Source organism: Protomyctophum bolini (assembly GCF_963924005.1).
Source record: "Protomyctophum bolini genome assembly, chromosome: 18".
NCBI lineage: Eukaryota > Metazoa > Chordata > Actinopteri > Myctophiformes > Myctophidae > Protomyctophum > Protomyctophum bolini.
This window is the reverse complement of record NC_137879.1, coordinates 7049684-7067410: the sequence shown is the minus strand read 5'-3', so window position 1 is coordinate 7067410 and position 17727 is coordinate 7049684. Positions and strand designations below refer to the sequence as shown.

General features: G+C 45.5%; 1 protein-coding gene across 3 annotated transcripts in view; it reads right to left on the bottom strand.

Moving 5' to 3' along the window:
* The window catches only part of sec24c (SEC24 homolog C, COPII coat complex component), a 33574-nt gene extending 17456 nt beyond the window's left edge, over positions 1–16118 (bottom strand). Inside the window, exons 1-7 of one of the 3 annotated variants that reach the window (XM_080789594.1) lie at positions 15972–16118; positions 11826–11995; positions 11228–11308; positions 7423–7552; positions 5915–6081; positions 2824–3759; positions 1269–1453 (exon numbers count right to left, since the gene is read on the bottom strand). In XM_080789594.1, the coding sequence (XP_080645720.1) occupies positions 1269–1453; positions 2824–3759; positions 5915–6081; positions 7423–7552; positions 11228–11308; positions 11826–11976 (1650 nt within the window). In that variant the 5' untranslated portion in view covers positions 11977–11995; positions 15972–16118. The remainder of the gene's footprint in view (positions 1–1268; positions 1454–2823; positions 3760–5914; positions 6082–7422; positions 7553–11227; positions 11309–11825; positions 11996–15971) is intronic. The other 2 variants (XM_080789595.1, XM_080789596.1) reach the window with 2 other exon arrangements.
* Between the last annotated feature and the right edge of the window lie 1609 nt (positions 16119–17727).

Sequence of the window (17727 nt, the reverse complement as noted above, 5' to 3'; positions counted from 1 at the left end):
GATATTAAACATGTCGTTGATACGTCCAACAGCAGCCCATCGTCAACGTTTTGAATACCAGCCGGCGAGGTTTGAGGGGTTAGGAGGCAGGGGATAGGAAGGTAGGGTAGTCTAGAGGGCGGGGCGGGGGTTAGTGCGACAAGAGCACAGAGGAGAGGGCAAAGGCAGGCAACACAGGAGACTTACTGGACTGGGGATAGCGTCTGGGTCTATTCTATGTCTTGATTTCTGCACAGCCGGCATGTCAGACGCTTGCTTTAAGTTTCAAAACAGAGTGTGTCCAGCGCGGTTATGCAAAAAATAAAATGAAATTAAAATACAGAGAAGAGTGGAAGATAAAAAGATGAGTGTGAGAAGAAAAAAAAAAAAAGAGAAATCTCTGCCAGTTTGTCCTGACTATAGCAGGCAGACATTTGTCTCTGTGCAGAGTCCTGACTAGCAGGCAGACATTTGTCTCTGTGCAGAGATGAACCGAGCAGTAGTAGTAGTATTGATTATAGATTATTGATTAGTGTTATAGCAGACTAGACGACAGATTCAAGCAGTGTCGTAGTCATGTTTGGCACACATGCAGAGCTGGGTCTACATGTACAGAAAGGCTACAGACGGTCACTGCAGCGAGCAAAGGGATATCAAAAAGAGAAATTAATTAACACCGTTAAGACTTGTGTCGTGCATGGTAAATCCTCTTAATTGAATTGGTAAATCTTCATCTACAGTTTACACATCAAGTATACTGTACTACTCGATATAAAAATCCACCGAGGTCACTGTATAAACAACAGCAACCTACCCTGGTAAAGGTAGGTAAGACATCTTCCGAAATGTCTGGTGCAATAGGATATTTTTTTAGAAATTGCAGAAACAGCTCATATTTTCTGCTGCGCAAAAATGTGGGATTGACACATCTGTTTTTATGACTGTTATTGTTGGTTACTGGAATGATCATAATTCCCCTCAGGGATTTATGAAGCCGTATCACAACTGAACAACTGTATCACAAAATGACAATGATTGTGATTAACGATTAAATATCAGAAAGAAATATGGCAGAAATAGCTACACGCTTACAACGCATGACGCGTTGTAAGCGTGTGGATCAGCTATTTCTGCTTCTTTTTATAGAATATTTGAACATGTATGAACATTTTTCAACAGGGAAACGATTATATGACGATTAACGCAAATAATTGCGATTAGACGATTATGTAATAATAACTGTGACGGGCCTGTGAGTGCGAGTGTGTGTGTCTCTCTCTCTCTCTCACCGGGCTGGGGATGGAGTCTGGGTCGAGTCTCTTCTGTGGCGCAGGAGGAGCGGGGGGCCCGGGGGCTGGGCCCGGAGCCTGGGCCCCGTAGTTGGGTGGCTGCTGGCCAGGATAGGGCCCTGGAGCGTAGCCGGGCTGTGGGCCTCTCACCTGGCCGAATGCACCTGGAGGGGACCAAAGAACCGCTGAGGCACCGGCCTGTACAGAGCACTACACTTATCTTACACTGGATACGGTGTTGAAAACACTTGGGTTTGTTGGTTTTTTTCCCCTCAGAGAAACGCATGGTAAGGACCATAGAGTTATATATAACTCTTGGGGAGGACTGCCCCGCCCCAATTGGCGTTTGAAGCATAGATATATAAATCTATCCACTTTTCTTTTTTTTTATATATAAAAAAGAAAAAGTGAGGGTCTCTCTTACCATCATAAATCATTACATTCCGGCCAATCACTTTTGGCGTCTTCACTTTTTAAGCCCTCAGCCAATCAAATCATCGCTAATGGGGTACACACGCACACACAAAGCTGGGCATAGGAGGGGCTAGCGCCCCTAAAAAAAATAGATGCCTCATTGGCCGTTAATTGGAGCGATGTGTCTCCAGCGAAGGCAAGCGGAAAGTGCGAAAAAGGCCCGCTGCGTCGTTGCCACTCCAGTGACAACTGGACAATCACAGCGTGTCTTTTCCCGGGACGTTTACCCGTCCCGGGAAGGGCACTTAATTTGCATGAGAAAACCAATGTTGTTATGTACGTCGCCTCTGATTGGCCTATACCGAACATCCCTTTCTGTGACAGATGAGCGGAGAGCTTGGCTAGCTTCCACTCATGCTCCGCAAGGAATCTCGGGGAAAGCTCGCCTACTCTGGAGAACACACGCCCCAGATAGCCGAAGGAGGCGTCTATCTTTTTATGTTTTTATGGTTTGAACTTTGAAGCACCCAGAAGAAAGCTCTACTTCCACATTTTTTCTTGATTTTGGGCAACAAAGTTTGGTGCCCAAAATGTGGAAGTGCTGACCTCCATGAACGCGCCTGAATGGATTCATGGACGAGTGCTCTGTGTTAAACCCCGGCTGCGTGCTCTTTTGCTTCGTCTGCCTGCAGTTCCCGCGGGGCGGCTTCCCCGTGTCCAAGCCGCTCTGGGGGCCTGGTAAAGGACAGAGGAGGGACTATGTGCAAGGCAGTTTGGGAGTTCTGTGGAGTTCCAACCCTGGATGTCAACAGGTCACTCTGTGAATAAAAGTAGTTCTCAACGTGGGGTCCGGGAACCCCCAGGGGTCCTTGGTGGAGCTTCCAGGGGGTCCGCAGTTAAATGATAGAACACTTAGGAGGAACCAAATGCAACTCTGTAACTCTGGGTCTGTGAGGCTGGGAATACAAATGGAACGGAATGGACCCAGAGAATTTTTACAGCATTAGATCGGGGATCCCGGAATATAAATCTCATAAAACTGGGGCCTCCGTGACACTAACACTAACACACATCAAACTGGTGGACCATGAAATGAAAACGGCTGAGAAATGGCTGTTCTAGTCTACGAGCATCTCCTCACCATTCTGCTGAGGCGGATATCCTCCCTGCATGCCAGGCTGAGGAGGCTGCTGTTGCTGCCCAGGGGGCCCGAGGGGCCCGGGGGGCCCCAGAGGGCCCGGCGGTCCCGGAGGCAGGTGGTTGGCCTGGGCCATGGAGGTGGGATGAGGAGGAGGAGGCATCTGAGCTCTGGGAGGAAGGGGGCCGGGGTGGTAGGGCGAGTTCTGCTGGCCCGGAGGAGGAGGCTGGGACTGGGGAGGCAGCCCGGCGCCCGGCGGCGGGGGGTACTGACCCGGGCCGGCCGACGAGGAGAGAGGAGGACCCGCGGGAGGGAAGGACCCCGGCTGAGAGGGAGGAGGAGGAGGGAAGGAGCCCTGCGCGGGAGGAGGAGGCCCAGAGGAGTAGGGAGGTTGTGGAGGGAAGGACTGCTGTTGCTGTTGCTGGGGCTGTTGGGGCTCTGACACCGGGGGAGCTTGGCCGGGGGGAGGCGGCACGGGGCCAGAGAAGGATGATGGAGGAAAGGCCGGCTGGGAGGAGGAAGGAGGGGGAGCAGAGTACGACTGCTGAGAGACGGGAGGAGGTGCAGAGGTGGTGTATGGCTGCTGGGGAGCTGCAGGAGGAGGACCACCAGCGGAGGTGTACGCTGGATGCTGAGCGGCGGGAGGGGAGGAGGCGTACGACTGCTGCGGGGGAGGAGGAGCAGGGGTGTATGATTGCTGAGAGGTGGGAGGGGGAGGCGCGGGCGAGGCAAAGTGCTGGGAGGGAGGAGGCGGGCCGCCGTAGTATTGCTGCTGCTGTTGTTGTTGTTGTTGTTGTAGTGGTGGCTGTGGGGCGGGGGCGTCACTGGGAGCGGCGGCGGGAGGCTGGGCGGGGTCCGTGGGAGGAGGAGGAGGAGCTTGGCTGTAGGAGGCGGGAGGAGGAGGAGGCGCAGCGGAGTAGGCGGCGCTGTGCGGCGGAGCTGGAGACACAAGGAGGAAGAGAGGGTCAGTGGCTCGTTATCATGGAGTCATCCTAATAGAAAATGACTGATGTTTCTAGTGGGACACTGAAGGTATTGCATTAATGCAGTGTTTCCCAAGCTTTTTAGCTCGTGACCCAAAAGAGAAATTATAACTAGTGAAAATAGCAGATCTACAACCTCACAACGTGTCGCGCCGCAATGCCTTGGTTCTACGGGAACTGTAGTTGGGGTCGCTGTCCTGCTATAGCCCAGGTGGACAATTAACCTATTCTGGGCGTTAACCCCTTTTGGTGTTTTAAGCATTATGTTATACTTTAGCTATTGAAAAATAGCAGATCTACAAGCTCGTAGCGCAGCACTTGGTGCCGCTTTTAGCTCTTTTTTTTTTTTATCGAGAAAATGGGGCACAAATCTTTGAATATATATTATTCCAGAGCGAACGTTTTTAACTCTAATCTTTGCTTCTGGGGGGTCCCTGGAACAACATATTTCCAGACAGGCCAATTTCATATAATGTTTGGGGTCCTTGACATGAAATAGTTTGAGAACCACCGACACAGAAACATAGGTTTTTCTGAAAACTGTTGTGAATTAGAAGAAATGTTGTAGAATCTGGTCTCAGGCCTAAATAAACATTAGTACCTCATGCAGTCTTTAAACATTTTTAACAAACATATTTTGCCAATATCCTCCAGCCAATAAGCTATAAAAGCAGTGAGTCAAGGCATGCCAAGCTAGGTTTTTTTTTTTTTTTTAAGCTAGCAGATTTCTACTCTTTACTCTTCAAAGCCTACCCACTACCTAACCTAAACCCCTCAATAAAATAAAGAAAGGCACAATATATAGGCCTAAGGCTTTTCACAGAATATAGTGAACGCCCATAGAAGAATCAACAGTCGCTACTGTATGTACAACAACAGTAACATATCATGTTTGATTGCTGGAGCTTGTGAACAAGCTGCAGTGGAACAGTAATTCACCTTTAGCAACGCCCCGCATTCTCCCACTTAAGACACTCCCACTTGGACACTTTCCAGCCAGGCTCATTCATTACAATGTAAAGATCCTGGATTTTACACATTACCGGTAAATACTGGTTCATTTTTTGGAAACAGACCGTAAAAGTCTCTTCCAAATCCGTCAACAAGGCCTGCCGTATGCACTGGAAAAATATGTGCGTGACATTACTTTAAAAAATATATATATATCATATAGGGAAACTATTGGTGGAGAGGTTTGTCTAACCCATGTTATGCTTAGCTGAATGATAGGCCTCAAAGATCTATGATTATGTTATGGTTTCTCAGAACTGTTGCTTGATGTATGGCACTTAGTTGCAACGCTAGCGTCACGCTCTGGAAATAACAGATCTGCTGTTTGTGGTGCGTGACATCACTGTTGTTTTTGGCAGCATTTTTTTATTTAGTTTTAGTCATGGTCTCTTGAATAGTTTTCATTTCATTTTAGTCACCTGGAATGTTTTAGTCGACTAAATATCATAACATTTTAGTCGACTAAATGAAATCTACAGTTGATTTAGTCGACTAAAATGTATTTTGGCGGGCCTTGATGCTGTCGTAATGGCTCATTTTACACATGCTGGAAATAGCGGATCTACTGCTATTTCCAGCTGCGACACGTTGTGAGCTTTGTGAGCCAATTGTAAAACTTGATGTCTTGTCCACTAGTCCCTTACTAACATTTTAGTCTAGTTTTTATTTGTTTACGAAATTGTCAGTATATATAGTGTTAGTTTTAGTCATCATAGCTTAGTTTTAATTTAGTTTCCATTTAGTTTGTCAGTGAAAAAAGGTGGTTGACGAAAATTTTTAGTCGGCGAAATCGACACTGTGTGACATGATGTGCAAGCAAGTATAAATCAGAAGATGGTGGCGTCATGTTTGAGCTTTAGACAGGGTTCCCCAGACTTCACACATTTTATGTATTTCCAAAGACTTTTCCAGAATATTTAGCCCAATTTCCAGACCTATCATTCAGCAAAATAATAAGTCTCTTACTCCTATGCCTACACATAGTGTAGCAAACCATGACCCCATGTTATTCTCCATAGTAGAAATTACTTTCGTGAATCAGGGGATGAGTGAGTGACGTCAGGAAGACTTCGGCGCTCTATATAACTCCCAAGTCTTACCGTATCCTGGTCCGGCAGGTGTGGGCGGTCCGGAGGAAATGTGCATGCCGCTCATCTGATTGTTGACCTGCTGCATGCCGGGCGGGGGCCCATACTGCTGGGGATAGGCGGGATGGGGCCCCGACAGGTTGACCGCCCCCTGGTTGTATGGCTGAGACACTGCAGGCCTAGAAAAGGGAAAAGACACACTTAGCATCACAGTGTGGTGGTGGTGGTGGGCACCAAACCAACCTGGGTGGTCCCTATTTTTTGTTCATGTCAGAGGTCAAGACTGTTTAACCCATTCTGACCGGGCACCCATTTTGGTGTTGGCATCATGTTATGCTTTAGCTATTGAAAAATAGCAGATCTACAAGCTCATATCGCGCCACCGAGTGGCGCGCTACGAGCTTGTAGGTCTGCTATTTTTGAAAAATTCGAAGAACGACTGAGATTTTTAGAATCTGATCTCAGGTCAGAATGGGGTTAATCAGACCAGTGTGTGTCCAGTGGAAACCTCGTATGAATCTGATCTCAGGTCAGAATGGGTTAAAAAGAGTAGAGATGTCCCGATACTGTATCGGGACATTATTTGGTCATATCGGTATCGACGAATATGCCAGTCTAACCACCGATCAGACACAAGGGGTATGCTGTTGACACTGTGGCACATAAATAAAATGTAGGGGCATGTGGAGTTTGCTTTGGAGTTGCCCCAAACTGCATGTGCACATTTGAGTGAGGAGTCTGCTATAAACACAACACGAGATATATAGCTAGCTAGATAGCTATAAACACTATTCCCGGTCGGTGGACTTCAAAATAAGATCTTTTTTATTGAATGGTAGAGTAACTGATGTTAGTCTGCTCAAACTTTACTCTTTTATCAGCTTTTTACTAAAACACTAACTTTACAAAGATGCCCAGAACATCAGGGTGAACCTGTGTAGTTTAAAATACACCGCGGTGTATTTTTTGACATTACGTTTCTCTCCAAAGTTGAATGTTGCCACTACTGTTGGAGCAGCCATAAACTACACAGGTTCATCTCTACTGTTGGAGCAGCCATAAACTACACAGGTTCATCTCTACTGTTGGAGCAGCCATAAACTACACAGGTTCATCTCTACTGTTGGAGCAGCCATAAACTACACAGGTTCATCTCTACTGTTGGAGCAGCCATAAACTACACAGGTTCATCTCTACTGTTGGAGCAGCCATAAACTACACAGGTTCATCTCTACTGTTGGAGCAGCCATAAACTACACAGGTTCATCTCTACTGTTGGAGCAGCCATAAACTACACAGGTTCATCCCCCGATATTCTGGGCATCTTTGTAAAGTTAGTGTCAGTAAAAAGCAGATAAAAGAGTAACGTTTGAGCAGACTAACATCAGTCACTTTGTTGACAGCGAAGAAATGTCGTCTCCGCCTACAGGAAATACGTTGCCTGCGACCATCCGTTTCTGAATCGGTCTATAGCCGCATTTTAGAAGACATTATGTATAATTGTTCTCAGGGTTACTTACCTGGGAGGTGCCTGGGTCATGGGTGGTGCTGGGGGTCCGTTCTGGACGTCCCCCGGGCTGTAGTGAGAGTAGGACTGAGGGGCCGAGACCGGTGGTGGGGCCCCAGAGGTAGGAGCAGCCCTGGGAGGACCTGGAAGAGAGGACACATAATTTAGGTCAGTGGTTCCCCCTAGGGTTTCAGGGGGCCCCCAGCTAAATGATAGTTTGTAGCCAAATCGACCATTGTGGGTCTATAACTCTGAGAGTAGCCAAATGGAACCACATTTTCCATTTGTACACTCTCAGAGTTAAATCAACATTGATTTTACAATATAAATCAGGGGTCGCAGAGATAGAAATGCCATTAAATTGGGGGGTCCGTAGACTAATACATGAACGGGTTGAGAATCACTGCTAGAGCCGTAAAAATCCTCTCTTATGGGGGTCTCTGGCATATCTTTTCAAATGGGGGTCCGCGGGATAATTAGTGTCAATTTGGGGGTCCTTGGCATGGCAACCACTGCTTTAGATCAGGGGTCTTCAACCTTTTCCAGACCATACTGTATTATATTAGTCGACGAAAACAACACTGTTTGACGGACCACCTGCAGTAACCCTGAGGACCCCCTAGGGGTCCCGGACTCCCTGTCGAAGACACCTGGATTAGATTATTCATTTACCAATAAATACCATCTGTTAAATCCTAATCACTTCGGATCATGACGATCCATAATCCACCGTCTGAAATCAATCTTTCAAACAAGCGATGGGATTATTAGAGCACATATCTAAGCACGGCCTTGCGGTCACGCCACTGTGGTCGCCAGATGCTGTATAATTGGAATGTCAAAGAAAAATGTCAGATCTACAAGCTCACGGCGCACCGCATCGTGACCCGTTGAGAGCTTGAGGATCGACCGTTTTCACCGCATGAGGTCACACGTAGTATAAAACAGGGCTTCAGTGGGTAATGTTGTTAACGATATTATTTATTTAGAGCTTGTAGCGTAGAATTACGATGATCCTTGTATGATTATGGATGACTGTTTGCCTCACTGCATTCATGCTGCATCGTAGTTTTGAACAAACCGTTTCACTGGTACGAGGACATTTATTTAACTAAATGTGTTAAAACGTTATACCAAAAAGAACAAAGACACACAAGGCTCGGTCAAGGAGGAAGGCGTTTAACAGCTTTGGAAGACTTGGCTGTAGCAACAAACTGAACAAACTCAGAGCCAAAGCAGAACATGGACTGTGAATTCAGGATAAGTAATCTCATCTGTTTTACTGAGCCTTGGCTCAAGGAAGAGCAGGAGACTCCCGGAGACTAAACCACAAGCAGAGCAGGCAGAGAAACGGCTCACGCAAATCAATAGGTCTGGGGGGCTAGTGTGTATCTTATTCTTTATTGAAGCGAACATGGGCAAAACATTTCTGCTCTACTCTTCTAACTCCCATGTGAGTTTAACCAGATTACTATTACCCATGCCTGCCTATAGTATATATTATAATATATATGGCCCAGACAAAGAAGCTGCAGCAGAGATAATAGCAGAGATTTACAATAATGTGCACTCTCTCTCTCGCTCTGTGGATCAATCTGTTTTTATCCTTGGAGTTGGGTAAACCTATCCGGATACCTGCCCACTCGTTCTACCCACTCTGGTCCTTGGAATATCCCAGGCTCTTAAAGGCCCTTGGAAGGGTCAGAACACAATTTCATATTTCGCCCCCGTACACTACAGCAGGGTTACTCAAAGTGGGTGACGCAGAAGCACTTCAGTTCATCCACTTAAAAGTCTTGGGCCCTCTTTTTCTAACTACACTAAATGTGTCGCCAAAAATAGCCGATCTACAAGCTCTACGTGTTGGGATCATACTTGTAATCTCAAAGTTTTCCTCATGCCATAGCCTACTCTATGTGTAGAAAGTAACGTAAGTAAGTAATGTAATTCCAGGGTGCCGTGATTGAAAACCTTGGGCTGAACTGAGACAAAAACGTTTTAGAATCACTGCACTACATACTAGCTACAGTAAATGAAACCTACAACCAAAGAGATACAAGTACGGCCCAAAAGGTGCACAGAGGAACTCAGAGACACCAAATGGGAGAGGGACATGTTCTTCCTTGAGACGACCATGAATTCACAGACACCATCTCTTCATAATATGAAGTTCTGCAGAGACAATATAATTGAGACCAATTCCAAATTGTAATAGTCCGACAGCCGGGGTTGTGTTTTTGAAAATTTGGTATATAGTTTTTTTTATTGGCCTAAAATATGGTCTATATAATATACTTTCATGAATGAATGCACTTGCTGACCGGCTGTCGGTATTGAGGTTTATATGTGACCATACCACTGTTGGATCCTATATAAAAGGCAAAAATGTTAACATTTTATTATGCTTTAACATGTCAAACTCACAAATGTGATGAGGTCAGCACATTTTGGTGAATTTGGGCACATTTGGGCAAGTGGCTATGGCCGTTTTTAGCACAAAACTAAAGCTTGAAAAAGGATTCCGCCTTGAGTTGTAAACATAAAATGGAACTGAAAGCTCCAACATGACAATCGTTTGAAGCACAGCTTTGCAAACTTGTCCGTGGCTGCATGACTGCACAAGCCCGGACCACATAAATAAGAACAAAAAAACAGAACAGTTGGGAGGAGATCGCCCTGCAGTGTTCGCATTCGGACGTTAAAAACGGTTCCTGCCTTCAGCCTCGACCAGTGTGCTTCTTTTGTGAACGCGACAAACTCATCCTTCAGGTGCCATCAATAACGCTTGGTTGGCACAAACACCTCGCGGACAATCTCACCCACCGTTGAAACCCCAAGCAAAAAATAAGATGGTACCACTGACTGGTTAGTATCCGTGGGCAAGATAGCAGAGCGGGACGGCAAGGCGCTCGCCTGTACTCGCACTCACAGGATGGCTGTGGTTGTTGGCATGTTGAAAAAAGAAACCTCAGACCCCCAACTGAGTGACCTGAATATCCTTAAGAGCCAGGAACAACAATGCCCTAAACATTCTCTACTCAGTCTCCTGTTGTATATTTTTACTTTTAATTTAATTTGTATGTCTTATACGTTTGTTTTCAATTTCCAAACCCGACTGAAATGTATAGAATGATCCAATGGCTAGTTAGTATCTCCAGTGAGTCGTGGTCAATGGGCCATAGAGTACAAGCCACGCCACCGGTATAGTCCTTTAACCACCGTTTTCAACCTGGCGTCGTCCATGACATCATAGGGGGAAATGTTCACACATTTTTGAGTGTTGCAACCACTCCCTTATGGAACTGTGTGTGTGTGTGTGTGTGTGTGTGTGTGTGTGTGTGTGTGTGTCTGAGCACGAAAACAGCATGGTTGTTTTTCACCACCTGTGCGCAACCGGCTAACACACAAACACACACGCACATATTAACTGTATATATGGTGATTTCGGGTGTGCCAGTACAGTACAGTAGACTAGAGGGTACAGTAGAGGGACCTCTACTCTGTCATTTCTCAACCGTTTCGGACGCGGAGCGGCTCGCCGGAATAATGCCGGCACCCTGGGTGCTTCCCGTGGGTCTGGAGCTCCCCACCCGCCTCCCCCCGGAGACCCCCACACGGAGTTGCACCACTCACTTCACACGGGTGTGATTTTTTTTATGATTTACTAGCAGATGTACAAGCTCAAAATGTGTCAATGCGAGCATTGTGAGATTGTAGATCGGCTAATTGGTCATACGACTAAGTATAGGGCTTAATTGTTAAATGAGAGAGAGATGGAAGCGACAGAGAAAGAGAGAGATGGAGGGGGAAGCAGTTACCTAAGTCAAGAGGAGAAGACAGGTCAGGGACAGGATTGGCTGCCACAGCCTTAGAGGGAAAGCTTGCATAAGGAGTGTAACCTGAAATTCAAGAAAAAGAGGGAGACTCAGAGAAGACGAGCACAATAGAAGGTGAAGGGAAATCTGTGAAGCCCAAGGAGGAGAGATGAGTGGGAGAACAGTGACAGACAGCATGCTCAACATTCGGATGCCGAGGGAAGAGGTATAGGACTGGGTCAACTGCCAATCTGATGATGTTCATCTCACCCACTAGCTCACACACAAACACAAATTAACCACTTTCAATATGGCGCCCGTATTTTTGGACATGTCATTATTATCGCACCCCCAAAAAACTCAATTATATTTTTTCGGCATAAATAGCCAACCTACAAGCTCACTCACAAGGCGTCACGTTGTGAGCTTATAGATCGGCTACATGTTTTCACTCTTGCGGTGGCCCGGGAGCTAGATCGGGGCCGCTTGGCCAGTTCGATAAAAGGTGTCGTACAAATGCACCATTTAGCGTTTTCGCTTTGTTACGCGATGCAGTGAGTATACTGTAGGTGTAGTTTAAAGTAAAGCTATAATACTTTACCTTGCGGTGGAACCCCGGGCTGGTAGGCCGACGTGGGGCCGTTGTAGGGAGCAGGGTAGCCCCCTGCCAGGGGAGCATAGCTGGGCTGGCCGTAGCCGGGCTGGGGTTGGCCGTAGGGAGACGCCATTCGAGTCTGCTGGTTTACATTCATCCTCAGTTCATGCCTAAATCTGGGTCAGATCATGACATAATCATCATCAACAGTTGCTCAAGAGGAACGATCATTGACAAGAGAATGAAGGTAAATGTAAATGAGCTGGTTAAACCTGTTGAAAATACAGCGCCGCATTCACATCTGGATGGAATGCGCCGAGCAGAGGTTCCCAAACTATGTTGTATGGCGTGGCTCTGCAACAGACTAGCCGTATATATGCGTTGTATGCACGTGTGTGTCTGTCTGTCTGAACCAATTCTCGCAAATCTTGTTGCTTCTGCCTTCTGCATGCTGCAGAAGGCCACAGAAGTACTATTTATTTCATCTTGTATTATACTTTCTGAAATATTTAAATTAAACTTTATATATTTAATGTAAGTCAATGGGGTTGTGATCATGCTATAATAACCTTGCCCCCCAAAAGATTACTTGTAAGACAGATATGTCATACTCATAGAGGACTGACATCATAAATGTGCATGTGCAGCCAAGTCAGAGATCAACATTGTTTTTAAAAGAAGGTTTTCAGCCCCAAACAGAACCCAACATTGACTTCCTGATTTACTTGGTGCCGATTGGGTCCAGTGGTTAGTTTGCAAGATTAGCTCCAGCCAGACGGACGAACCTTCTCATAGTGACTAGACTCCAGCATAGCCAAATAACAAAACAGACACCCCAACTCTTAGATAGAAAACAAAACTATCTCTCAAGCTTACTTGGTACCATAATTGCTTCATGTGACATGTTTTATTTGCAGACAATGCATTAGCTTCTGCGTCCGTATAATGTAGCCTAAATAGATTGTGTCATTGTGGGGTTTGGGATTTGTTTTTTTGCGGCTGGTTGGTTGGCTTGAGTTCTGCCTGCCTGTTGATGACTCCATTCGTTTGGTTAACTGTAAGAAATGATCGATCCAAGTTATAATCAATCACTGCGGGTTGTTACTTATTAGTGACGCTGCTGAGAAAATAAATCCATCTCGCGGGAAAAGTGAGACGGGCAAGAATGAAGAACACTGCCACTGTTGCCAATAGAAACCAACCCCACTGTGCTTGATTAAAGATTAGGAGTTGCCGCTTGCCACATAATATTCTGTATCGTGTAAAATGTTATGGTCTTAAATAGCTTCAGGGTTGGGTTAGGCTTTATTGTGTGAATTACAAATCAACTACTTCTGCTGCACCCCTATAATGAGTATTCATTTATAATGCGAGTGCAGCAAGGTAACAGTGTTAAAAAAAAAACTGTTATGACAGATTCCTGCATACAGTCAAATCTGCCCACACAGCAGTGCTCCAAACTCAGCGGGGTGAAGTGCCTGCCGGTACAAGGACACAGCCAGAGCCTCAAACGCAGCGGGAGTTGGAGTTCAGGTACAACGTGAGATCAGACAATCTCTTCTCACACATCGGCAGGCCTTCGCCTTGACGTGCGTTACGTAACGGTCAAACATAACTATGTGCAGTTCAGTCAGTGGTTATAGAAGAAATTGTGCATATTGCTCACTTTTGACCGACATATTATGCAACCATTATCTTCCCAAGAGAAGATGTTATGATGATTTATGTGAGCAAAACTCGTATGCGGCACTCGCCTGCACTAACAACTCACAAAGAAGTCCATACCCAAAAGATTGCATGAGTACTTGAGTGTGCAACTTTCTTTAGTGATAGAATAGCCATTATGTAGTACTGTACTGTACTGTACTGTACTGTACCGTGAGAAACACCTTTATTAGCTTTTGTTGTTTGTGCTGACCACACCCTCACCTTACCCACCAACTGTTCTATGAATAGTCGGTGTGTCACTGTCAGTCAGCGCAGAGGCTTGACACACTAACTCGGTTCCTTGCACTTTACTCAGTGGGCGACTGGGTGGGTGTACACGATTCTCATTATGTTAAGCCCTATTAACAACAACAAAGGGTCACCATGCAACTCCTTGGGTCCAAACGGTTGCAAGGAGTTAATGCTAAAACCGTACTTGACCCTTTGATTTGGCTTGGGCCATTGAATTCCACGCGTTGAATCACTAGGGACGACGCGCGTCAACGTGCAACAGCACATATCACACCGCTGGGACAACGCTAAAACCACCTCGACCCTTTGATGTGGTTAGGGCTTTAAACAGCGCAACAAAAGACACAAATTTACAGACACAAGTATTCTGTGATAAGTCTCAAAACTGGCTGTCCACACCAAGAATGATAACTATAAATATGGATAATTTGTTCTAAATGAAGTGGAAGACAGAGTCCATTCCACACCACGACTATAATGACAATGACATAACTAAATCGCTGAGTATGACTTTCAGAGTGATTTGATTAACCACAATATAAACACTGTCTGGCAGCCTAATCAATAAGTCCATTCTGAATGTGTACAGGATGCAACTATGTGTGTCATGTTCAACACATTACTGAGTCATTCAACATTCAATTTACCGAAGAGAAAATAACAATAACCTGCATGGGCACTTCAGGAGAGACTATACTGACAAAGTAAAATAATATACTGGAGCGCTCAACTGGTCTGCACGTGTTGCATTGTTTTGCAGGTGACACAGACAGACTGACGTTTCAACTTTCATCTTCCTTAGAGTCAAACAGGATGTTTACAGATCCTTATCGTTGTTACTCTTTAGTTATATTCGGCTCTCTCCTCTAGGGTTTCTTACCTCACCTCTTCTGTCACTTCCCTAGGAAAGATGGGAGTATATACAGTATACTACTATGTGTATTTATATGATTCCTGTTTAATAGATTAATAAATCAATCAACCGTGGTGTGTGGACAGCCCTTGTGTACTCTCACAACAATGTGGACAGTACAAGGGGAACAATCTAAACATATCATGCGAGTTCAACTGAACTATCATGGCTCTGATGGTCAGAGGTGTCATCACTGACCAGGTCAGTAACTAAACTGAAAGGCCATTCAAACCTGGCCAGTGACCAGGATTACACTGAAGAGATCAGAGCCTGAAGTCAGTCATAACTGACAGATTGACTGACAGAAGTTACTCAGTCTGCGTCTTTCCTTGACTCCAGATCATAAGTATCATCTGACACACACCACAGGGCACAGGCACACCTGAACAGGGCCTGTGAATAATTCAGCGGTGTACAGGTGCCTCACATACACACACACACGGAGGGGAAAAGAAGAAACACAATCGCTGGAGTCGTGCGGCTATTTACCGTGACGGACGGGCCTGTGTGTTGAGTGACTGACCCAAAGCAGTCCCAGCTAGGCTTCCACTCACACTATAGCAGCCAGCTGAGTGAGCTATAGCTACTGGATGTTAATCCGGGAGACCCCGGCCAACACATAATAAAGCCCTTTAAATCACCCAGCAGCGTGTTCTTATAATGTCAGAGGCAAGACTCCTCATAAGAACACACATTAGGTGGGCTGTCAGTGTCAGAGGCCACTGTTTACTAATGTTAGTTACCTTGAAGAGCTAGCTAGCTAAGCTAGCACTGTTGTAGCACAACAAGCGAGCTAAACGGGGACGTCTCCAGTCCAGGCAGACAGTGCCGCATTAACTTGTCGCCGTGCTGCTAGCTGATGATAATTTAGCAGCCTATAGTGTCAATTGTCAAAACCCATGGAGATATATATATATATATAATATAATAACATTGCCAGTATGGACTACATGCTACCACCAACACACGAATCGTGTGAAACGTACATAACACAAAAATCACCCACTATAGTTTAGTTCGCCACGGAACAGAAAGACTCGAGATACCGATGACAGCAGGAGCTGTTGCGATCAGCTGGAGGCTAGCTAGCTAGCTAACTGGTTAGCTTAGCATCCCCCCCGCATTCATTCCATAGCCCTTGACGTTGGGCTTTAAGCTAGGATGTAACGTTAGCAGCCAGCACCTAGCCTCCCGGAATGCTATATTATTATATTTTTCCCCCTTCTCAAACGAGTCGGGAATGTCACACGAGCACCGTTCCCCGGCTCAGAAGAACCTACCTGCGACGGCGTGGTGAATGGTGACGGTGTCCCCAGCGCGGAGCGGACTGTCAAAACCCGGGTGGTCGTCTAAATAAAAGCTGATATAGAACCACAATGTAACGTCCTGTTCCCGGTAATCCCTTCGTTCTTCGGTATTTTCCCCTCACGGCTGCTGCTGGCGAGGTGAGGTTCTGCATCCCATAGCCCGGGCGGGTCGCGTTAATTGATTCGTTAACGGTTCTCTAGCAACGCCATGTTTGACATCATGAACTTTTTTTTTTTAAATGAATCAATCAACCAATTGACTATTACTATTATAACATGTATTATCTATATATGTAAGCGACCACATTATGTAAAATGTTGCATCGAATGATAACTCTGGCAAAATAATCACACACGGTTTTAAGTAGTTTATAAATGAATTATTACCGTGCGGTTGTGAAGACAACCAGCGAGCCAATCATGTGTGGAGCCCAGCGCCGCCGTCCCTCCGGGCTATGGGGTTCACTGTCGCAAGCGGACATTCACCGGAACTGCTGTGCCGCTGTGCCACGTCCACATCCGGCCACTGCGTCGCGGCATCAGAACCTGATCAGAACAGAACCATAGATAGATATATCAGTTTGATATCTATGGTTCTGATCAGGTTCAAGTGGTTTAGATCTAGTAGAACCTGATCTAAAACCAGTGTGAAAGTAGCTTATACTATATGTGATTCTTAGTTAACATATTGATTGATTGATTGATTGCAATTGATTGATTGAAATTTGTATTTAACAATTTGTAGTTGAACAAAAGTACAGGTGATCAATACAAAATCTAAAAGCTAGGATAAAACCATAAAAGCACTAAGACTTGTTAACACCAGGGGGGTCCACCATTTTCAATTCATCAGAATACATAAACTTCTATGCAAAATAAAATAAAATAAAATAAAATAAAGGAAATCATAATATATACAGTTAGAAATAACTCAAATAAGGGAAAAATATGTACAATAGAAAAATAGGGGGGAACTTTTTATGGGGCCAATTTCGAATTGCACTTGCTCGTACAGTAAGTGCTCATTGAGAACAGTTTTGAAGGAGTCTAGGGATTCACATTTATTAATGGCAGTTGGGAGGGCAATCCACATTAGTGACATAGGATCGAGCGAAGAAATTAGGTTAACCCCTTAATTGGTTTGAGCCGAATCTGGGATGAACGTGGTTTGTGGAACTCTCTCTGGTGTTGTGATCATGGACTTCGTTGACATTAAAGAAGTATTTTGACAGGTACAGTACTACAGCATGGGTTCATATAAAGGTAGGTGCCCTTTCCAGCTCTGGAGGGAGGGCGAAACTTTCCCAAGACTCCTTGCAAAGCACAGCGGAAGCATGAGCTTCACAGAGCGCATGTTCAGGTCTGATAAGTCCCGGAAAAGATGCGCTGTGATTGATTTTTTTATATCTATGGGTTAGCCTGGTTCCAGCCCATAGACCCTGCCCACTCCACTGAGTGGTTCATCCATCCATCCATCCATCTTCAACCACTTATACGTAGTCGGGGCACGTGGGCAACAGCTCCATGCAGAGTCTGATAATCAGGCTTTTGTTTGATTGATTGATTGATTGATTGTACAGTGGTACGATTATACAATGATGCTAATTGTAATATGGTGAACACAAACATTTGTTGGTACTACTCTCTATTTCAGGGTCTTCAATGTTTGTGGTGAGGGGAGGGGGGGGGGGGGGGGGGGGGTCTGGGGCCAAGAACAACATATCCCTGG